The following is a 24161-nucleotide window of genomic DNA, read 5'->3' as shown; positions in this document are numbered from 1 at the left end:
TTTCACCTGGTCTTGCTCAACCCAACAAGCCACCTTCCTAGATGTTGACCTCCACCTCAAAGATCGCTACATCAGTACCTCTGTCCATAACAGGACTATTAACCACCAGCGATACCTCTATTTCGATAGCTGCCACCTGTTCCATACCAAGAAGTCCCTCCCATACATCCTAGCCACCCACGGTCATCACATCTGCAGTTATGAGCAGTCCCTCGAAATATACCGAGGGTCTCATTGAAGCCTTCAGAGACCATAATTATCCTTCAAACCTTGTACAAAAACAAACCTCCCGTGCCTTATCTTTCAAGTCTCCCATCACCTCCCAGAGTCCCACTGTCCAGCCACAGAGGAATATTCCCCTCAGTAACACCCAGGACTGGAGTAATTACATTCTCCAGCAAGGGTTCTATCACCTCTCGTCATGCCCTGAAATGAGAAATGTCCTGCCCACTATCCTTCCCACCCCTCCTACACAATATTCTCTTCCATCCTTACATAACCCCAGCTCCCAATCCCTTACCTCATGGCTCATACCCCTGCAATAGACCTAGATGCAACATCTGTCCCATACATCCTCCCATCACCACCTACCCCAGTGCAGTCACTAACATCACCTATCCCATCAAAGGCAGGGCTTCTTGTGAAACCAGTCATGTGGTCTACAAGCTAAGCTGCAACCACTGTGCTACATTCTACATAACCATGACAACCAACAAGATGTCTGCATGAATGGCCACCGACAAACTATCCACCGACAAACTATAGCCCAGTAACAAGACCACCCTGTTGCTGAACACGCTGCCAGACACGATATCCTTAATTTCAGTGACTGCTTCACAGTCTGTGCCATATGGATCCTTCTCACCAACACCAGATTTTCTGAATTGTGCAGGTGGGAACTTTCCCTGCAATACATCCAATGTTCCTGTAACCCTCCCGGCCTCAACCTTCGTTAGTCATTGTCCTCACCCATCCTGCCCCTTCTCTGTTCCCATTTCAACACTACACAGCTCTCATTCCACCACCAGTCTCTATTTCTCTCATTTTCCACTACTTCCCCATCCCCCTGCAGTCAGTCTAACCTGCAGCACTTTACTATCTACCACCTCTACCATACTATCTCTCCCTCTCCCCACTCCAACCTCCTTACCCCACCATCATGCACTGGTGCTGCTGCTCACAGTGTGGTTTCAGTTGTCTGAGACTACAGTTGTGCAGTTTGTGTGTGTGTGTGTGTGTGTGTGTGTGTGTGTGTGTGTGTGTGTGTGTGTGTGTGTGTGTGTGTGTAATGATGATATTTAATGGCCAAAAGCTATAATTGTGAGGTGCCAATAAAGCATCCAAATTGCATGCATTTGTAGTACTGTTTGGGAGGAGGAATACACATCTCAACATCAAAGTGCTACACTATCATTTGATCTTCTCAGGCAAAGAGTCACCTTCAAAGGGGAAGATGAGGGCTCCACTACCCAATCTGTTGTCTTTTGGCTCCTCCTGGACACAACAGACAAAACATCTCATTGTTCCAAATCAACATGGGCAACTTGCCATCAGTCTCAGTGTAAAATGATACCCTATACCATATTTAGACTTTTAGGGGGATACAGTAGGAGGATTGTTATACTTTGCCTGTCCTGTAAGTGTTCAACGAAGAACAGTGGCTTTGTATTGATAAAGAAAACCCCATCTATCTAAGAGCAAACCAAGTATTTGGGGCAGTCTTACTCGCCTTGTCTCTGAGACCAGTGTTCCTCCCATGGTGTAGTTAGGGAAGTAGTCATTGAACAACCAACAGCTGAATGCCCAGTTGATTGTTTCCTCATTCCATCAATTTTTTCAGTCAAATGAAACAACAGAATGAAACTAGTCTGTCACCATGTCACTCGCCAGGTTTGAGTAGTTTTCCTTAACTTAAGAAACAGAGTGACAAGTATTTGTTGGTTACATCAGTTGAATGGATGTTTTCACTGATTCTCTGGGTTTTAATGATTTCTCTTACATACTTTTGCACAGTTTTCTGGGGGAAGGGGGGATGGAGGACACAATGGCTGATTGGGCACTGCCACCGTAACGACCTCCTGCTGCTGCCAGGGCTGGGGCCAGGGCAACACCCGGTGACGGGGGTGGAGTGGTGGCCGGTGGAAGTGCAGTATTGTTGGCACCTGCCTAGTGGTGACAGGCTACCTCCTCACACTGCCTGTCACCATGGCTGTGGTAGCAGCAGGACACTGATGTGGAATGTGTGGGACACACAGGGGCTACATTAAAATGATTTTTAATTACTGGACATCATCATACCTTTTCAGTAAAATGGAATGCAAACAGTCACAAAAATTTGGCCTGCATCATTTTTCTTCACGTGCACCCAGGAAAACTTTTGTGCTTGCTGAACTTTGTACAGCCAATGAAGCTTTATTAGCTGCTTGTTGTTGATTGTACCTTGACAAACTTAATGCACAGCAGTCTTTTTATCAGTTTTAAATGGTGAAAAGAAGAATTAGTCTTTCAGTACATAATTAAATGAATATGTATAATGCTTATTTTAACTTTGGTGCACCCACTGAGATGTCTTCATGTACACTTGGTGTGGAGCTTCCTTCTGGGGGTGGGGGGGGGGGTGGGGGGGGGGTGTACAGCACTGCATATCACAGCTTTACTTCATCTACTGAAAGTGCTACAGGCTGGTTTCATTTAAACTCAGTTAACTAAACCTCTAAACAGTGGTTTCAGTTGAATGAACGAATGAATACATGCCTCAATCAACAGAAAAACTAAGGAGTGATTTCATTCGAAAAGGAAGAATGAATAACTCAATCAATGCACAAAACACCATTGAATTCCGTCAACTTTTTTTTCATTTGGCTGCACCTAGAGACAAGTTTCATGTGAAAAAATGAATGAATAATAATCCAACCAATACCTAAAAATACAAGTGACTGATTCAATTGTTTCCATTCAGTTGCTTCCTTAGACTGGTTTATTCAAAAGAATGAATAAGTAATTCAACTGTTACATAAAGCTACAACTCAATGTGAGCTGATTGTTTTCCAACAACTGAGTGAATCTATTGTTTTCATTTGGGTTTCCCCATCACTATAGGGAAGGAAACATTTTGGAGTCATAACTCTCTGCATTGTAGTATGTCTTGCTTTCAGAACAGAGTGCTAGGGCCATGCAGCAACCAGCAGAAAAAAAAAAATTCTCTTCATCTGTTAATTTCTGCCATGGTACCACCCACTCCCAATGGGAATTTTCCAAACAGGTGCCATCCAGCTACAGCAACAGTTAAGTTACAATTACAGTGCCGGTAATACATTGCCTCGCAGCCGCAAACCCCAGCCATTAGGGGCACATATTCCTTAGCTTGTGTACGGATTTTCCAGCTGAGGCGCAAACAGTGGAACCCCTGCACTGCCAGGGGGGCTACCACCATCCCAGTAGTTGATGGCCCCTTCTCCCTCCCGCCCCACCCCCCCTCCCTCCCAAACTGAATGGCTAGTACTGGGTATTGGGCATAGTATTGTTGCAAGAAAGAAGGGTATAAAGAAAGAACAGCACAAAGGTAGAATACATGTTGTGCTGGGCAACCTCTCCTACACTATCCACATTTCTGTAATATTTTGAAAAGCAGCAGCAAGTCAGATGCAACAAGTAGACCAGGTAATTGATAATAAAAAGTTGTAGAAGGCTGTAAGGTAAGACAGTGAGCATCCGAAACACAAACCAAATCCAAGCACAGCCGGAACCAAGATAATCGTCCATTGGAAATTTAGAGAGAATGAAAGAACAGTTTACAGACAGACTTGCAGCACACAAAGGGAACTAACACTGAAAGGGCTATTCAGCTGTGGTGACCAAGCAGGAAATCAAGAAAGAGATGCAAGCCCCATGGAGGGATACAGTTTTGATCGCCTTGGACTTCTGATGCTTCACATCAGTTGTCATACACTGCAGCCTATGCATTCTATTTTTACGTTGCAAGATGGCAATACACATTCTTGTCCGAGGAGTACCCTATCCACATCCTACTGAGCTTCTGTGGGGAGTAGTGCATCTTATTTCTTATTTTACTTTCTTTATGAGGATCAATTGCCAATAATGAGGTTAAAAGACTACCATCGAGTATCACTAGACTCTCTTAGTAATAGTAAATTTCTTGCCTCAGGTGACTGTTAGCTGCAGAGGTAGTGAAATCTGTAAAGTTATCATCTGCATAGGCAACGATGTGTATGTTTTAAACACACTGACATGCTTGTTCTGATCGGTAAATATCAGAAAAGTCAATTCATGTCATGGCCGTTTACAGGTTTTCTGTTAAAACTGACTGCTAGATACAAAGGAAAACATCACATTTTCATAATTATCGTTTTTCAAACGATTTTCCACTAAAAATCGCCAGTTCATAAATAGCCTATATAATACAGAGTGTATTGTCTATTCAAAAACAGTTTATTTTCTCAATTATTTAATATAATGAAACTTCTCCGTGGCCGAGGACGTTCATAGAATGGAAATATGTATGTGACGCTACTGCCACTCGAGTAGCAATATCCACTACCCGTAACTTCCCATTGACACCAAAGCTGACAAACTCTGATACGGAGTAATTCGTTTATTTCTTGACACCAGTTCACTTGCCACAGATTAACGACTGCAGCTCTAAATAATATCCTGCTTTTCATTGGTACCTGACGCATTCTTCTAACTGGTGTAAACAGTTTCGAAATTTTTTGAAAGGTTTCCAATGTCTGCCGCACATAAAGAAGCAGCACTGCAAAATGACAAATATACCGCCTAAGATGCGTAGCTAACTGAAGTAATATTTTAACGCATAGAAATTATATTTTGTTGCCGATCAGTGTTCCATAAAAGACATACGAAACTTTTCTGTTTTTAACCCTCCCGCTATAGGATCTATCGGCAGCGAGGCGCACAGCACATGCCGAACAAGTATCGACTTCCGGGCGCGTTTGCATAGGCATCGAAAACTTACAGCATCGCCCTTTGGGGCTAGTGTTTACATACGTGCGATCTGATTGTCTGCTAGCCCTGTATTCAAGACGGTTTCAACTAAAATAAAGTATTTAGCTCTAAATGTGTTTGTACAGAATTCAAGTCGCAGAAATGTTAACAAAGAACATAGTCCTAGAGATACTGGGCACGCAAGCGGATGTCCGAAATCATTTGGGGGCGTCATAGTGTCGTTAATTAGTAAATAACAAGTGAAACTTTTAATTAAGGTGACACGACGCCTTAAGTTACAAGTGAAACTAAGACAACTAGCAACTGGAGACCTCTTATCACTGGTATATTCTCATTCTATTTCTAAAACTACAATTCCGGAATTTTTAAACTGCATGATTGCTATTGACAATGCCTTGACCTTACGTCGGGAAAGTAAGGCTTGTATCTCAGGAATTCTGTGTTTATTTTTTGAGTTAAGATTTTGTTAGTCACAGGTGCTGTAAATTGTTCTCTTTTGTTAATTTTGTTAGCCGTCTTTGTTCTGCTATATTGAAGTAATCATTCAGTGATTGTGTCGATAGAAAACACTCTGTATTTACATAGGATTTTAAGTAAGTCAAGAGTAGCTATAACTCTCCAGAAGTACTAATTTTCTATTTCCCCTTCATTCTACTATTTACATATGATTATAGAAACAAAAATTATCACGGTACTGAAATTAAAATACTTTTTTAAGTATTGAATTTTCTTCAGTGTTATGAACCTGAACCAGTCTGTACTCTCCGTTAAAATGCAAAACTCCAAATGGTGCAGTGATATCTTATTACAAATAAATTGTTAAGGAATTTATGAGAGACACACACAGAGGTTTTTGTCTAGCCATGTTGTACCCGAATCAAGCGAAACAGCTGTCATCCTATGGCTCCGTCCCGAATTTGTCAACGACTTGTTTGTAAGGCAAGGCGAGTACCGGAATTGGAAAGCCTCTCCCTAATATTCGAAAGTGGTCCTCACTGCCTTTCTACCAACTAGCATGTTATTTAGTTGAAAAGCAACGGGCCAGAGCACATTATACTATCTTCAGAAGTCAGTAACAAGTAGGAAAGACACTTAAACACTGTACCACTCTGGGACTCTAATATAAACCCTTGCCAGTTCCAAAACCATTACTTTTACTGTCAGTAAGTTTAACAGCAACATACTGATGTATGGATATACGCAAATCCGACAACGCATTTACGTTCAACTTCACAGACACAAATGTTAAAGCTCGATTAGAGGAGAAAAGTACAGAAAACATTTAATATATGCTAGCAGTTTTTAATGTACCGAAGCGTTTCGTATGGACTCACTCCAAACATTTGTACCATTGTTACTGCAAAACTGTTACAAGGATTTTATATTCTTTGTAACCATTCTGATTTATCTAATCATCCCCGATCGGGAAAATGTATCCCATTTCCACTGTTAGTGTGCCTTTCATTTCCCATACTGACACTCAAAGACGTCCATAAGATGAATCTGATTTGACGCCTTCACTGGTAGATATTGTCAGCATGTCTAGAAACAGGAAGGTTACGATGTAATGCATTAAGTTCAGTTTCGAATTTAACGGAGCTATCACACATTTTCAACCTCGAAATAAATTTTTATTTTTACCTATATGTAGACATGACGTACAAGGAAGAAATCTTAGTCTATGAAAACAATCTGGGCTCGAGTGTCATATTTTCCTTGTCTTGAGATGTTTTAAGCGCCACAAATAGCATTTTGCAGCTATGCAGTGAATTTTATGAGTGTCATGACAAAATAAATAAAATGATAATGCACAGCAGTTATGGAGTTGGAAGGATAGGACATTGTGTCTCCTGTGACCGATGTGGTACAATTATCATTCAGACAATTTGCTGTGACTATGGACCGTGCTGCAACTAAAATGTCTAGAAGACTGCTTCACCTGTCCTTGACCGAGGCCACTATTTACAACTAGCTTCTCCGCCGAAACGGCACAATATAGTTTCACAAAGAAACTGCGCAGTAATAAACGTAAAAGGGATATTTTGATCCATTCAATGGGAGGCAATGTGGCAGATGTAATTCATTGAAATGAACCAGTTCAGTGGGCCTTGATGTTGCTGGGAAACTATCATGTTCACAGGATCGCTCCTGCTAGATATTCAAGATTAACTACACTTTTGTAACTATTTTCGAAATTGTTGGGTAGCTCATTGCCAAGATCTTAACCGTTTACGATTCATTAATACCTGAGCTATAAGAACTTTTCCTTTGCCAGGCTAAGTCTAGGAAACCGAAGTTTATCTTCTTAGCCTCCGCGTCAACTTTGAATGTGGTAGTGTACCCCGTGCTTGTAGTGACACTGATCTGTGGTGTAGTCCGAGGTCTATGTTAGAAGGTGGTTATCCTCTTGTGAACAGGCAAAGACAACGAATATGAATGCTAAATAAGGATTAGGGTAATGGATTTCTCAGTAACGTAACCCGAAGTCAATGTTTACGCCATATCCAACGTACTTTTTCCACTATGAAAGCTAATATTGTAAGGTAAATTTCAATAGAGTATTTTGAAACATCAAAAAGTAATAAAAATATAAGGCGGTCGGCTACTTAACTGTTACCCAATTGGTTGGTCAATGGGAATCCAAAGTACATGCAGTGGGAGCGTGGAGAGATGCGAAGAAACAGTTAAAACTCTGTATCATTGTGAGAGAAACCCTGGACGCGTAAATAAACGCGGCCGTTTTAGCGCCGCCAAAAGATATATTTTCAGCAAAAAAGCAGCTCGCTCAGTAGACAATTAGTAAAACATGGTCACATCAATAAAACTAAGGGCTTATGAAAAAACCTTAAATAACCGAAACAAGTATTCCTACCTTGCCCTCTCCCTGAACAGTAGCATTGTGCAACTCGTCAAGAGTCGGTCTGGAGGCTGCGTGTATTGACATCACATTTCGATAATTTTCGAGTCTTGGAAGAACTTCTCTTGTAAAATGACGAAAACTTTTCCCGGGGTTCGAATCATTTCCAGATACATCAGAAGAAGGCGACGAACTACTATCTGGAGAAACGGACAGGTTAGTGTCTGTCGTAAGAGAAGCCGAACCAATTTCACGAAGCGAGTCTGTTCCACGATAACGGTTACCTCTAACATAATGCGCTAATGTAACGCTATCAACAGGATTCACTTGAAATCGTGTTCGTTTTTCGGCGTTTCCTGTCTCAATGTCCAATATTTTTCGCTTTCCTTTATTCTCGAGTTCCTTCGATGACATCCTGATAGACTCAGCTGTATCACCCGGGCGAACAATACAACAAATAGAAGCCCCATACAAACTGTCAGTCACTATTTAAGCGCAGGTCGCAGCTTCTGTTTCGCGCCAAATGGGCAAAAGCCTACCGCTAAACAACTTTTTGCTGCAGCTCGGACTGCTCAACTGTTCGATAGGTCGCGCCAGTGTCGATTACAAAAGTACACGCGCAGTAATTACATCTTGTTTCTTGATAATTTGGTTTGACAGAATCAGCGGGCTGTTGAAAGTATATGAGATAAGCATTTCCATAAAAGCACCTGTATTCGCCGTAAGGGAGACAGTTGTTATCACAGAATTTGCACATTGCAGGGCAGAGACTGGCGTGTGCTGTTGACGATTGTTTAACATAGAGATGGCGTTTACATTGTGGAACTTGTTTGAAGCCTCACTACTCTGCTTAAACGCCGTGTGTATCTTGCACGAAGAGAGATTTTTGGCAAAGAGTGAGTATGCTTTTTAGTGCTTGGACATTATGAAAGATGGTGGAAACTGACGTTATACGTAGCATGAAAGTTATGTTACGATTTGTTACTTGTAACCAGAACTGGAAAAAAAGGGAAATAGCCAAATAACTAAGACAAGTCGCGGTCATATGATGGATGAACTAACTCCACATAACCTATAATTTAGTCAACTGAAGAGAAGATGTAGTACAGTACATTTGTGATGCATTTCTTCTTTATTTTGGCATTACTTCATGACGTAAAAAGAAAGTTATAAAAATTCTTCCAGTGCTTTTCATAACACAAAATTTTCTCTACTCTGTCTTGTTACTATGAGATAAATATTTTCAGTATTGCTATTCATTTCACTCTTTTTTTTGTACAGTGTATGTCTTCTTGAAAAATTGTAACTTTTTGGCTGTGTAATTCTCATCTCAATATGTCGTACTTATAATAGGTACATAAAATTGATATGAAATATTATGAGTGTTAACGAAAAGCATAATAATAGTTTTAATACTTCATAGTCTCTCCTACACCGACGCTATGAGAGTATTGTCTTATTGTGCAGAGTCTAAATTTTTGAATGGTAAAATTTATTATAGTTAAAGCTATACTGTCATGTTGTTGTCAGATTTGATGAGGTGCTTAGTGACAGCTCTTTTATTTTTTCCCTCCCTTGTGTTGTTCATCTGTCTTCTATTCTCCAGTACTTTTTGAGCCCTATTTTTCTCTTCTGCTTGATGAAAATGAGCGCTAGCATTTTGTCACTACATTTATTACTAGCCATGAACATGATTCTCGGAAATACAAGAGATGCATAGTGCTTCACTTCCCTTCCCCTTCCATTTTTCAGTTTGTATATGTAAACTCACAACCATGCTGTTACCTAGCAACTTAACCTAGGCCTTGGGCTAAGCTAAAGATCAGTCTGTTACCGCTGTTAGGTTCTTTTGCATTCATTTTCGTTGATTTCTTCAAGTAATAACCCAAATGTCAATATACACCCTAAAAGTCGTGTGTGTGTGTGTGTGTGTGTGTGTGTGTGTGTGTGTGTGTGTGTGTGTGTGTGTGAGAGAGAGAGAGAGAGAGAGAAAACGTGGGTTGACGTTTCTTTTTTTTGAGGGGGAGGGTAATTGAGGATTGTCCTGGATAGTGTTTATAGGACAGAATTTGGGAGGAGACGGCAGTGGTAAACGAAGCCTGTGGTTTTGTGTGTATATTTAATGTTATATTAAATGGTCAATCAGCGCAAAAGTGTGTGTGGTTTGCCAAGTTGGTCTGTTCATTTGTGAGTTGTTTCTTTTCTGCTATGGTTTTTTGGATGTGGTAGTTTACTTGTAAGGTGAGGTGGTGTTTTTTGTTGTTTGTCCTTGTGATTTTCGTGTCTGTGCCTCTGGTTGTAATTTAACATTTGTGTTGGTGCAAGTGCTCAGCAAAAGTTGAATGATTTGTCCTATACTTCCATGCTCTCACATGTTCTTTGTATCTGGTATCAAATTTCCTCCTGGTTTGACCTATGTATCTTCCATCATATGTATTGCATTTCAGTTGGTATATTCCTGATTTCTGATATAGTTCAGTTTGTCTATTGTTTTTGGGAAGTGTTTCTGAATTGAACTGTTGGTTTGGTGGACTATTTTTATGCCTTGTTTTTGAAAATATTGGATATTCTGAATGTGTTTTTGTGGTTGTTTGTCATTGTGTACAATCATTTACTTCCTGTTTCTTTCACACTTTGTTGTTTCTATTCATGTATTTTGTGTATTTGCTTGTGTGATTTTTGTCTAACAAAAACATCACTTCTGTCCAAGACCGATCAACCTCACTGACACTGTTCTGCATACAGAAGAAATAAAACTGCTCAAAAAAGGTCTGAAACTTAATGCCCCCATACAAATAGTCAAAACTACAGAGAATACCTCACAGTTGAATCAGAAAGCATTCCCACACAGGAAAAAGAAAACAAAACAAGTGATGTTAAGCATCGGTCTGACGTAAGAGTTTGTCAGTAATAATATAAAAAACATAACAGCTCAGATGAAAGAAAACAGGGGAAACCAAAACAATACAGATTCCATAATACTAACAAAACTTAGAAAGAAACTACAGGAACACCTCGCCATCATCACATGGGCAGATAAAGGAAACACAGTGGCTCTCGTAGATAAAGAGCAATACATTAGTGAGACACAAGAGTTCACTTCAAAAAATAAAATTATAGAATTAAAATCAGATCCAACTTTCAAATTCCAAACTATGTTGAGAAACATTCTGGAAGACATTGAACATACAGTAGAAAACAATTAAAAACGGAAACTGCTACAAACAAATCCCAGTGCACCTTCCCTCTGATGCCAACCAAAGCCACACAAGAAAGATCTCCCCGTCAGAACTATAGCACATTAGAGACACACGCCCACTTACCAACTTGCAAGAGACAGAGTGAAAACCGTGTCAGAAAACTACAATTTACAAGTGGACAGAATTAGAAACATATATACGGAAACATTCCACGAGGGAAAAATATATCTAAAAACAAAGACGATGTGGCTTACCAAACGAAAGCAGTGGCAGGTTGATAGACACACAAACATACACACAATATTCAAGCTTTTGCAACCAATGGTTGCTTCATCAGGAAAGAGGGAAGGAGAGGGAAATACGAAAGGATGTGGGTTTTAAGGGAGAGGGTAAGGAGTCATTCCAATCCCAGGAGTGGAAAGACTTACCTTAGAGGGGGGGGGGGGGGGAAGAGGACAGGTGTACACTCGCGTGCACACACACACATCCACCCGCACATACACAGTCACAAGCAGACATTTGTAAATGCAAATAGTTTGGCCAGAGATGTCAGTCGAGGCGGAAGTACAGAGGCAAAGATGTTGTTGAATGACAGGTGAGGTATGAGTGGCGGCATCTTGAAATTAGTGGAGGTTGAGGCCTGGCGGATAACGAGGAAGGAGGATATACTGAAGGGCAAGTTCCCATCTCCGGAGTTCTGACATGTTGGTGTTAGTGGGAAGTATCCAGATAACCCGGACGGTGTAACACTAAGCCAAGATGTGCTGGCCATGCACCAAGGCATGTTTAGCCACAGCGTGATCCTCACTACCAACACTGTATGCCTGTGTCCATTCATGTGAATGGACAGTTTGTTGCTGGTCATTCCCACATAGAAAGCTTCACAGTGTAGGCAGGTCAGTTGGTAAATCACGTGGGTGCTTTCACATGTGGCTCTGCCTTTGATCGTGTACACCTTCCAGGTTACAGGACTGGAGTAGGTGGTGGTGGTGGTAGGGTGCATGGGACAGGTTTTACACCGGGGGGCGGTTACAATGGTAGGAGCCAGAGGGTAGGGAAGGTGGTTTGGGGATTTCATAGGGATGAACTAAGAGGTTACGAAGATTAGGTGGATGGTGGAAAGACACTCTTGGTGAAGTGGGGAGGATTTCATGAAGGATGGATCTCATTTCAGGGCAGGATTTGAGGAAGTCGTATCCCTGCTGGAGAGCCACATTCAGAGTCTGATCCAGTACCGGAAAGTATCCTGTCACAAGTGGGGCACTTTTGGGGTTCTTCTGTGGGAGGTTCTGGGTTTGAGGGGATGAGGAAGTGGCTCTGGTTATTTCCTTCTGTACCAGGTCGGGAGGGTAGTTGCGGGATTCGAAAGCTGTTTTCAGGTTTTTGGTGTAATGGTTCAGGGATTCTGGACTGGAGCAGTTTCGTTTGCCACGAAGACCTAGGCTGTAAGGAAGGGACCATTTGATGTGGAATGGGTGGCAGCTGTCGTAATGGAGGTACTGTTGCTTGTTGGTGGGTTTGATGTGGACGGACGTGTGAAGCTGGCCATTGGACAGATGGAGGTCAATGTGAAAGAAAGTGGCATGAGATTTGGAGTAGGACCAGGTGAATCTGATGGAACCAAAGGAGTTGATGTTGGAGAGGAAATTCTGGAGTTGTTCTTCACTGTGAGTCCAGATCATGAAGATGTCATCAATAAATCTGTACCAAACTTTGGTTGGCAGGCTTGGGTAACCAAGAACGCTTCCTCTAAGCGACCCACGAATAGGTTGGCGTACGAGGGGGGCCATCCTGGTACCCATGGCTGTTCCCTTTAATTGTTGGTATGCCTGGCCTTCGAAAGTGAAGTAGTTGTGGGTCAGAATGAAGGCAATGAGGAAAGAGGTTTTAGGTAGGGCGGCAGGTGATCGGCGTGAAAGGAAGTGCTCCATCACAGCGAGGCCCTGGACGTGCGGAATATTTGTGTATAAGGAAGTGGCATCAATGGTTACAAGGATGGTTTCCAGGGTAACAGATAAGATGCCTGTCATCTCGATTGCTAGTGAATTAGGCCATTGGGATCCAGCATGGTGTTCCGTATTACCCTCCTGAACCCACCGATTCCATATTCTGCTAACAGTCATTGACTCTTGACCAACGTGAGCAGCAATGTCGCGATACTACAAACCTCAATCATGATAGGCTACAATCCAACCTTTATCAAAGTAAGAAACGTGATGGTACGCATTTCTCCTCATCACACGAGGCATCACCACAACGATTCACCAGGCAACACCGGTCAACTGCTGTTTGTGTATGAGAAATCGGTTGGAAACTTTCCTCATGTCAGCACGTTGTAGGTGTCGCCACTGGCGCTAACCTTGTGACAATGCTCTGAAAAGCTTATCATTTGCATATCACAGCATCATCTTCCTGTTGGTTAAATTTCGCGTATGTAGCACGTCATCTTTGTGGTGTAGCAATTTTAATGGCCAGTAGTGTACATAGGTCAAACCAGGACATTTCACACCAGATACAAAGAACATGTGAGAGCATGGAAGTATAGGACAAATCATTCAGCTTTTGCTGAGCAGTTACACTAACACCAACATGAAATTACAACCAGAGACACAGACATGAAAATCATAAGGATAAACAACAGAAAACACCTCTTTACCTTACAAGAAAACTACCACATCCAAAAAACCACAACAGAAAAGAAACAACTCATAAATGATCAGACCAACTTTGCAAACCACACACTATTTAAACTGGCTGACCATTTAATACAACATTAAATATACACATATAATCACAGGATTCATTTACTACTACAATCTCCTCCCATGTTTTGTCCTATAATCAGTCCAGCATGAATGTAAAGAAACGAACAGACATAAACACTGTTACTGTGTGGTTTGAGAAGTTGTAAAAATGAAGAGTAAATAATGTAGCGCAAGAAACACTGCAGAATGGCAAAAACTACAAATTGCAAATGTGAATTGAAGTCTTTTGACGTCGGCCCCAGCTAGCGAGGAGAGAAGGGGCAGAATATGTAAACTAACCTGCACACCAACTTTACAAACAAACCACTGTTTTTTAACCTAAAAGAACCAGAAGTGTAAAAACCTATGTATCCAATTTGCAGAATAACCCCGGAACATGTTTTATAAATAAAAGCGAAATGGATCTGGTGTGATTCTTTTTTAATTAAATTGTAGCCAGCTCGGGTAACCAATAGCAATAGGTTTTCTTAGTTGAAGCAGTGGTCTAATTTCTAAAAGCAGAGAAGTAATGCTGTGTTCCAACATATTACAGATACACTTTTTGAATACATTATTCATAAATAACTGGGCATGGGCAAAATCGAATATTGCAATATTACCCGTCAGCTTTGACTCGTGTCATCATCCAAGATGGCAGACATCACTTTTCCTAGCGAATACAATATGACTACCATAACGTCTTTCATTGCACATGGCAGACACACAAATAATACAAGAAATATTCAGTTGCAGAAGAGCAATGAAACTAATGGGAAAACTGTGGGTATTGATGGTTTTGTGGCAGGGGATATAAAATATGACAGTCCTAATAATGAAGTCATAACATACCAAAACAATTACTAATGCTAAAATCAAGGCCGCAGAATTCTCAACAGTCAAGTCATGGGGGGAGAGGGCACAGAGTATCAGCAATAAGCAGTGTTTCCCTTGACTTTTATAACTCAAAGTTCATGAACTTGTGCAAAGCTCCAAACCTTGGTGCCAGAAACTTCACTTGATTGATTTATCTTAAATGAAGTCCTTGATACCACAAACCCATATGTGCTCCAAAACTTGGTATCAGAAATTCCACATGACCTACATAGCTCAATCAAAATCAGTGAGATTGCAAAACCACATCCATCTTGATAAACCCAGTATCCAACACTACTTGACCCTTATAGCTAAAACAAAGCTTGTGATACCACTGGCTCATTAGTTAATTAATATCAAAAACCTAACCTCACCTTTGTGGTTAAGACAACCTACCAATCACAATCCAACACAGATACAAATAAACAAAATTAAAAAAAAAATCATAAAAACTGCATTTACACCAACTTAGATATTAAAAAAAACTAATTATGCACATAAAAACACTTACCATACACACTACAACAAAAAACATACCAAGCTGGCTGCACACAAATCTAGCAATAGCAAATATATGTTAATTCAATATCTTTGGATGGCCAGCCTATACTTCCCAGATCAGGAACTCCTCCAGACAGAATGCCATATGTTGAGGCACTGACAAAGCAACATATTGGCACCTGCTTCAAGACGTACCACCTTTGGTCAATCTTCCTTCTCTACAAGCATATCACTTCACATACTAAGTTCAACTGACTATAAATTATGTGAGGCTCCTGAAATAAAGCACTGAATTCCCCTATATTTGTGTTTCATTTAGTTGTTGCATTATAGTTTAGTGAATGATTCATATACTGATTCCTCTCTTGAGTGTATACATTAAAAATGTTATCAGCCTTAAAGGACTACATCCATCTTCAGCAATCTCTTAATGATGGCAAAAAATTTACATTATATTATTTACAGACCTCAGCGACAATGTTTGTTGTTGTTGTTGTTGTTGTTGTTGTTAAAATGGAGCACAGGGTGCCTGTTGTCAGTATGGATTCCATCATCCTGCAGTTGTTTTTGCAACCAGTACATTGTAATGATTGGCCTTGCGAAACTCCACTACAGTGTAAAAGTGCAAAGCCACTTTATCACATTCTCTTATATTTCACGTGAAACCGAAAGCAAAATTGGATGAATATTTTGGAGTAAAATCAATACAAATAGGCTACATATAAATGTAAATTTATAAATATTTACTTGGTGCCAATCAGATGGGAAAGACATCAGTGTTACTGTCAATATTTAAAACACTACTAGGGTGCTATCCCAGTATGACACGGTCTTAAAATTACTTCAGAGGTATCTTACATCATATGATACTGTCGCAAAATGTAACTGACCCACCTCCCTGCTGAGGTGATGGGACCGCATGACTGAAACATGTTGGAACATGTTCTCCTCCACATCCTTCTACAAAAATTGTAATAGATTCTATTCAAAATGTTTTTACTTTTTAGAAAGGGCTACCTATCAAAGTTATTAGTTACAAATTTTTTTGAGCCGTTTATGTTTATGGTTTGACTTTAGTTTGCTTTTATCTCCAACATTCTCAAGTTATTTGAACACACTATGTGAATATTGCTAATTCTGTTAGTCTTTAGTTGATCTATACTATAAGTATTGTTGGATCTGTGCAACAGATATCGTCAGTGTAAACATACACTTTCATATTTGGCAGTATAGGAAGCAGTAAAAACTTTTTAGCTTTTCCATTGTTGACATCAGAGCTTGGGGCACGTAATACTAGAGAATCATAATTTTAATTGGCATATGGTTCACTACTCAATGGTGAATGCAGAAAGTTGGAACAATGAGATAGGTACTTGAACAGGGCATTCAAAATACTGTAAGGAACTTTTTAAATTATTGTAAATTGTTTCATCCTATATGCACCACGTGGTGTCTTTCACAATCAGGTTACAGTATCATTATGTGTGACAAAAAAGATTTGTTGTGGCCTGAATGTAAAGGTACATGAAAAGGTCAGTCAGCTTTTCAGGTAACTGATAATACATCTTGTGATGTCAAAGTGTAAAGGTAACAACGTAGAAATTGGAAGAAGGTAAATGAAAATGGCATCTGAGTGGGGAGAGTTCTGGCTGCCACTGAGAAAATGAAAATGCTATCGTGTTGCAGTTAGAAATAGAAAGTCCTCAAGGAAATGAAATGGTGGTATAGTCCAGTCTGCTGTGTGTGGGCCTGTTTATGTGACAGTTTAGTGTCTATGCTAGGTGGCAAAGCCTTTACACATCTTTAAGTACAGTAACCAGGAATTTTGAAACTGGGTGTTTAATTGATTATGGCATAACTTGCAGTTGAATTTTGTCCATAGAGGGTTGTGGTGGTTCATGGTGTGGGTTCCTGTAGTCATGTCCTAGTTTATGAACCACGGGCAATGTGTGAGTGGCCAAGTAAGTGGTCCCGACAGTCGGGATACCAGTTACTTTGGAATAAAGCTGGGCATCTCAGACTTACTGAGTTGTGGTCACCTCTGTGCTCATAGGGCAAAGACTACCAAATCCACCGGTTAGTCCCTCAACCGTTAGGGGTAAAACTCAATGGGACTCAGGGCAAGTAAGGCTAGCAGCCTGCTTCCCCGATACTTCAAATATGATGCTGGCAACAATCAGAGCAAAATGCCTCGGACCTTTGGAGGTGACAGAGACCCACCTCTAACTGACAAACCAGGGACCCCTAAGATACAACTTGGCAAACAAATGGTAACGAGATGGGGAGCTATTAATATCAATGGGGCTACCCTGGGAAGAAGGTAGAGCTGGCAGAGGCTGCAAGTAAGATGGAGCTGGACGTTTTAGCTGTTAGTGACATTCGGGTAAGGGGTGAGAAAGAAGAGGAAGTGGGAGAATACAAGGTCTACCTGTCAGGATTCAAAGCAGGAATAGCACAATGGGGTGTAGGGCTTTACATCAGGAAAGAAATGGAACCCAGCGTAGTTGCAGTAAGGTATGTAAACGAACGACTGATGTGGATAGATTTGACAGTGTCTAGCAAGAAAATTAGGATTGTGTCAGTATATTCGCATTGTGAAGGGACAGATCAAGACAAGATGGATAGTTTTTATGAGGCACTCAGTGATGTAGTTGTCAGAGTAAAGGACAAGGACAGTGTTTTGCTTATGGGTGATTTTAATGCCAGGATTGGAAATCGAACAGAAGAGTATGAAAAGGTTATGGGTAAATTTGGAGAAGATATGGAGGCCAACAGGAACGGGAAACAACTCTTGGATTTCTGTGCCAGTATGGGCTTAGTAATCACAAACTCCTTTTTTAAACATAAGAACATTAACCGGTATACTTGGGAAGGCAGGGGAACCAGATTTGTCATTGACTATATAACAACAGATCAGGAATTCAGGAAGCCTGTGAGGGACACACGTGTATTCAGGGGATTCTTTGATGACACTGATCATTATTTAATCTGCAGTGAAATTGGGATTGTGAGGCCGAAAGTGCAGGAGGTCTGGTCCATATGTAGGAGGATAAGAGTGGAGAAACTTCAGGATAAGGAAATCAGGCACAAGTACATAACAGCGATCTCAGAAAGGTACCAGTTAGTTGAATGTAGTCAATTACAGTAATTGGAAAAGGAATGGACAAGGTACAGGGACACAGTAAAGAATGTGTTGGAACAGTAGTGTGTAAAAGTAGAATGAAGCAAACAGCTTGGTGGTATGACACAGTCAAGGCAGCCTGTAAAAGAAAAAAGAAGGCGTATCAAAAATGGCTACATACTAAAACTCAGGTAGACAGAGAAAGTTATGTGGAAGAAAGAAACAAATCCAAACAGATAATTGCAGCGTCCAAGAAGAAATTTTGGGAAGACTTTGGAAACAGGTTGGAGACGATAGGTCAAGCTGCTGGAATACCATTCTGGAGTGTAATTAGCAGTCTTCGAAAGGGAGGTAAGAAGGAAATGACAAGTATTTTGGACAGGTCAGGAAAACTGCTGGTGAATCCTGTGGATGCCTTGGGCAGATGGAGGGAATATTTTGAAGAGTTGCTCAATGTAGGTGAAAATATGATCAGCAATGTTTCAGATTTCGAGGTAGAATGGGATAGGAATTATGATGGAAATAGGATCACCTTTGAGGAAGTGGAGAAAATGGTCAATAGATTGCAGTGCAATAAAGCAGCTAGGGTGGATGAAATTAAGTCGGAACTCATCAAATACAGTGGAATGTCAGGTCTTAAATGGCTACACAGGATAATTGAAATGGCCTGGGAGTCGGGACAGGTTCCATCAGACTGGACAAAAGCAGTAATCACACCGATCTTTAAACATGGAAACAGAAAAGATTGTAACAACTACAGAGGTATCTCTTAAATCAGCGTTGTGGGTAAAATCTTCTCAGGTATTGTTGAAAGGAAAGTGCGAGTATTGGTTGAGGACCAATTGGATGAAAATCAGTGGGGGTTTAGGCCTCTTAGAGGTTGTCAGGACCAGATCTTTAGCTTACGGCAAATAATGGAGAAGTGTTATGAGTGGAATAGGGAACTGTATCTATGCTTTATAGATCTAGAAAAGGCATATGACCGGGTTCCTAGGAGGAAGTTATTGTCTGTTCTACGAGATTATGGAATAGGAGGCAAACTTTTTGCAAGCAATTAAAGGTCTTTACATGAATAGTCAGGCAGCAGTTAGAGTTGATGGTAAATTGAGTTCATGGTTCATAGTAGTTTCAGTGGTAAGACAAGGCTGCAACCTGTCTCCACTGTTGTTCATATTATTTATGGATCATATGTTGAAAACAATAGACTGGTTGGGTGAGTTCAAGATATGTGAACACAAAATAAGCAGTCTTGCATATGCGGATGACTTAGTTGTGATGGCAGATTCGATTGAAAGTTTGCAAAGTAATGTTTCAGAGCTATATCAGAAATGTAAGGACAATGTTATGAAGATTAGTATCTCCAAAACGAAAGTAATGTCAGTGGGAAAGAAATATAAACGGATTGAGTGCCAAATAGGAGGAACAAAGTTAGAACAGGTGGACAGTTTCAAGTAGTTAGGATGCATATTCTCACAGGATGGCAACATAGTGAAAGAACTGGAAGCGAGGTGTAGCAAAGCTAATGCAGTGAGCGCTCAGCTACGATCTACTCTCTTCTGCAAGAAGGAAGTCAGTACCAAGACTGAGTTATCTGTGCACCGTTCAATCTTTCGACAAACTTTGTTGTATGGGAGCGAAAGCTGGGTGGATTCAGGTTACCTTATCAACAAGGTTGAGGTTACGGATATGAAAGTAGCTAGGTTGACTGCAGGTACTAGTAGATGGGAACAATGGCAGGAGGGTGTGCACAATGAGGAAATCACAGAAAAACTGGGAATGAACTCTATAGATGTAGCAGTCAGGATGAACAGGCTTAGATGGTGGGGTCATGTTACACGCATGGGAGAAGCAAGGTTACCCAAGAGACTCATGGGTTGAGCAGTAGAGGGTAGGAGTAGTCAGGGCAGACCAAGGAGAAGGTACCTGGATTCGGTTAAGAATGATTTTGAAGTAATAGGTTTAACATCAGAAGAGGCACCAATGTTAGCACTGAATAGGGGATCATGGAGGAATTTTATAAGGGGGGCTATGCTCCAGACTGAACGCTGAATGGCATAATCGATGATGATGATGATGATGATGATGATGATGATGATGATGATGGGCTCCTATTTTTACCACAGCAGCCTCATACACTCTTAGTAACCACAGTGAAATGAAAAGCATTGTGCAAACAGTTCCCCCAGCTATAATGTACCTGTAAGATCTCAAATGCTCTTTTGAGCTTGAGTAGTTATTATTATTATTATTATTATTATTATTATTATTATTATTATTATTATTATTTACATAGGCACTATCTCAGAATTTGGTTATTTCATTAGCTCTATTCACTATTCTTCTTCACTCTGTTGAAGAAACCATCTGTCTTAGACATTTTATTCAGTTTCTCAAGTTTGACATCAGGTCAGACTTGGGATATGTTTTGAGAAAATAAGAGCGTGTAGAACAAAGATTTTAAAGTGAACATCAACAATGTAAGTCTGTACAGTCAGAATGGAATCAACAGTGCACTTCCCATGGAAAAAATCTTGACAACGATATTATTCTACATTTCATTCAGTTTGGTTAACCATTTCCTGAAATAATTTGTTCTTTTTAAGAGTCACAAGGAAAACAGCTGTTACTATTTTCATCCTAATGTTAATGAATTCATAAAATGTCAGTCAGTGTGGTGATTAAATGATAAAGGGAGACACGAATGCAGTTGTAAGAGAAGGTAGAGAACAGAAAACAAGTGTGATCTTAAAAAGCAAAATGGGGGGGGGGGGGGGGGATCTGTAAAATTCTGGATGACCATAATTTAATCATTGTGAATATACCTTATGAGAAACCCTTCTTGAGAAGAGTCTGTACATGGAAGGTTCCAAGTGATCAAATAGACATCTTAATGACTATATTATTGTAAAACACACTCTGGGGACAAAGTAAGGGCTGCAGCAGTTATGAAAATTGCTGTAACCTTGTATTTGAAATTGCAGTTGACAGTTACGGAATTAAAGGAAAAGCACCTAAAATATTAGAAACAAGTCAAAGGAACATTAAATTCTGTGGCAAAAGAAATAATTCCATTTAAAGAAGTTACTTGTGGGAAGACCAATTAAATGATCTTATAAGAGATATTATAAATCCAGAAGTAAAAGCACTTCACGTGAAGAAGAAGAAAAAAAAAAAAAAAAAACATAACAGAAGCAGCCATGGATAAAAAGAGATACTTGAATTATTGAAGTGCACAGCAACAATACAGTTCGCTGATAAATGAAATTATCTGGAAATGAAGACTAGCTATAGAGGATTGGATGGAAGAGAGATATTAAAAAAAAAAAACAGCCTCAAACTCCATCTGAACATTGATTAGTTCTCAGGTAGTGGGACAGTGGAAGCTGAAAATAGGTGAGGATATGAAATAATACCTGTAGAAACATCATTATCCAGGAGAAATTTGGACTCGCCTTTGGGAGGACAAAGGTTGAAACCTGCATCTGGCCATCCTGATTTGGGTTTTCCATGATTTCACTAAGTCAGGCAAATGACAGGATGGTTCCTTTGAAAGGGTATGGCTGACTTCTCTCCATACTTTGTCAATCCGATGGGACAGATGACCTGCTGTTTGACCCCCTTCCCTGAGTCTACCAACCAACCAGGAGAAACTAGGCCAGTTGGAAATGATAACAAGTTGCAAGAAGATTATAAGGGAAATAAAATACTCTGCATGAATTCATCAAGAACAAATCCAGTGTATTGATAAATACCCTGAGCAGCTCTTTGTAATCAGGCCAAAGGCAGAGAAAGAACTTTTCGAGCTCATGAATAAAATTAATCTAACTAAGGAAGTTCTACCTGATACAATCATTCCGCTTTCAAAGCAAGCAAGAGCAAGCAGATGTGAAAATTACCACAGCTAGTCCAGTATCACATACAAGACAAATAATTCCAAGAGTACTTTATCAAAGGTAGGAAATGAAAATTAAAAGTATATTAGAAAAGGACCAGTTTGATTTCTGGAAAAGCAGGTGTAATGAAGCAGCTAACTTATGACTGTGGTTGCTAATAGAGTGAAATTAGGAAAAAAATTGTGAAATGAATTTGTAGATTGGGAAAATGTGTTTCATAGTGTTAAAGGGAATGAAATGTTTCCCATTCTTAAGCAATTTGGTATAAACTACAGTTCTTGAAAAGTGGTTCCTTTCTATATGTGAAGGAAACTGGAATTGTAAGCACCAGCAGAATTGGACAAGAGGCCAAAATCAGGAAAGATGTAAGACAAGATTGCTCATTATCACCACTGATTTTTAATTTGCAGCTATAAGAGGATGTGGGGGATGTAAAGGACCATCTCAATGTGGGTGAAAATTATGAACAATAAAGTTTGGTGATGATATGCCAATAGTTGCCAAATGTGGACAAGGACTGAGTTGGGTAGGTCATGAAATGGAGTATATGCTCATTGCTGGCCATAAAATGTACGAGAACAAAAAGAAAACTTAAGTATTGATGTGTGAAGTAGGCAGACATATTCGGAAACTAAACTTTAAATATGGATTCCTGAAGAGGAGGACAAATTTTACTCTGTCTAAAGTAAAATAAATAAAGAAGGAAAACACAAGAAAGACATAGTAGCAAAAATTGCCCAAGACAAAAGGGCTTTCTGCTAAAAGAAACAGCCAGTAATGTCCAAAATTATAAACATGTAGACTAAGAAAAAGAAAAAAGCTGTATTTAGCACAACTCTGTATGGGTGTGAAACAAGGGCAGTTCAGAAAACAGAAAGGAGATTATTAGAAACATTTGAAATGTGGTGTTACAGTGCAGGTGGATTGATGAAGTAAGGAGTGAAATAGTCCTGAAAATAGACAACAAGAAAAAAATGTTTACTGAAGAACATACTGAATTAGAAAGAGAGAATGGTTGGGCACACATTAAGATTTGAGTTGTTACTGAAACACTTATACTGAAATGAAGGGGACTGCTTGCAAGTGACGATATGTTGGGGTCAAAACATCGTTATGGATAATGATGACAAACAAACTGGGAGTTGACAGTGCCGATGGTGGGAAGGTTACAGGAAAGTGATCAAAGACTGAAATATAATTAAATACTGAGCAGTGTGTGTTTTGTTAGTGTTGTTTAGGTATGTGTGTGTGTGTGTGTGTGTGTGTGTGTGTGTGTGTGTGTGTGTGTGTGTGTGTAGCACATGTGCTAGTTAATAACTTTATAGTCACATTTCCAAATTAATTGTGGTGGTGTATCTGTTAATAAGATTGTAAATTACTTTCAGTTGGCTGGAGTGTGAATCAAAATGTCCAGGGGTTTGGTGAACAACCTACAGTAAAATCACAGATTTTGAACCTTATTCGTTCTGTGAGGCTTGTAATGAGAGGTAAATATGTTTTTTTTCCAGTAATATTTTGGATATAATCATGATTAAAATTGTTTTTTATAATACAAAGGTGATTCAAAAAATGAAGTAACAAGTCCTCTGAGAGTCATTATGTTTGACTAAGCATTTACTCCACCACTATATTTATCTGTTGGACCTGGTATAAAATAAATCAGGATCTAGGTCTAGGATCCACTTAACAGCAGCCTCTTGAATTTTGGCATTGGTACTTTAGTTGGAAACGGGCCTAGTGCTTCTTTAAGAGTCCAAATACATAGGAATCTCTTGGTGTAAGATATGGGCTGTGTGGATGGTGTTCAGTATGGTCTGTGAGAAATGTTGATTTAAATCACAAATAAATGAGGCTTTATGCAATCAGGCAACAGCACTAAAATTTTGGATAGCAATACCTCTTTACTCTGAATGCCGTATGCAAACATTCTGGTACTGAACAATAATTGGTAGCTTTCACACTCACTCCATGTGTGTCCCAAAAGACTGT

General features: G+C 40.0%; 2 protein-coding genes across 14 annotated transcripts in view; one reads left to right on the top strand and one right to left on the bottom strand.

Annotated features, from left to right (window-relative positions):
* Positions 1-8582, bottom strand: part of LOC126282231 (bumetanide-sensitive sodium-(potassium)-chloride cotransporter-like) — a 221222-nt gene extending 212640 nt beyond the window's left edge. For 5 of the 13 annotated variants that reach the window (XM_049981796.1, XM_049981808.1, XM_049981803.1 and 2 more), the window contains exon 1: positions 7856-8331. In XM_049981796.1, coding sequence (XP_049837753.1) covers positions 7856-8254 — 399 coding nt within the window. In that variant the 5' untranslated portion in view covers positions 8255-8331. Of the gene's footprint in view, positions 1-7855 lie in introns of all 13 variants that reach the window. The other 8 variants (XM_049981805.1, XM_049981802.1, XM_049981806.1 and 5 more) reach the window with 5 other exon arrangements.
* The window catches only part of LOC126282234 (immediate early response 3-interacting protein 1), a 33900-nt gene continuing 18170 nt past the window's right edge, over positions 8432-24161 (top strand). Inside the window, exons 1-3 of the mRNA XM_049981811.1 lie at positions 8432-8519; positions 8603-8736; positions 23558-23659. Coding sequence (XP_049837768.1) covers positions 8646-8736; positions 23558-23659 — 193 coding nt within the window. The 5' untranslated portion in view covers positions 8432-8519; positions 8603-8645. The remainder of the gene's footprint in view (positions 8520-8602; positions 8737-23557; positions 23660-24161) is intronic.

The sequence above is a fragment of the Schistocerca gregaria genome, chromosome 7 (assembly GCF_023897955.1).
Source record: "Schistocerca gregaria isolate iqSchGreg1 chromosome 7, iqSchGreg1.2, whole genome shotgun sequence".
NCBI classification, from domain to species: domain Eukaryota; kingdom Metazoa; phylum Arthropoda; class Insecta; order Orthoptera; family Acrididae; genus Schistocerca; species Schistocerca gregaria.
Note: the sequence above shows the minus strand (reverse complement) of the source record. Positions and strands in the feature narration are given on the sequence as shown.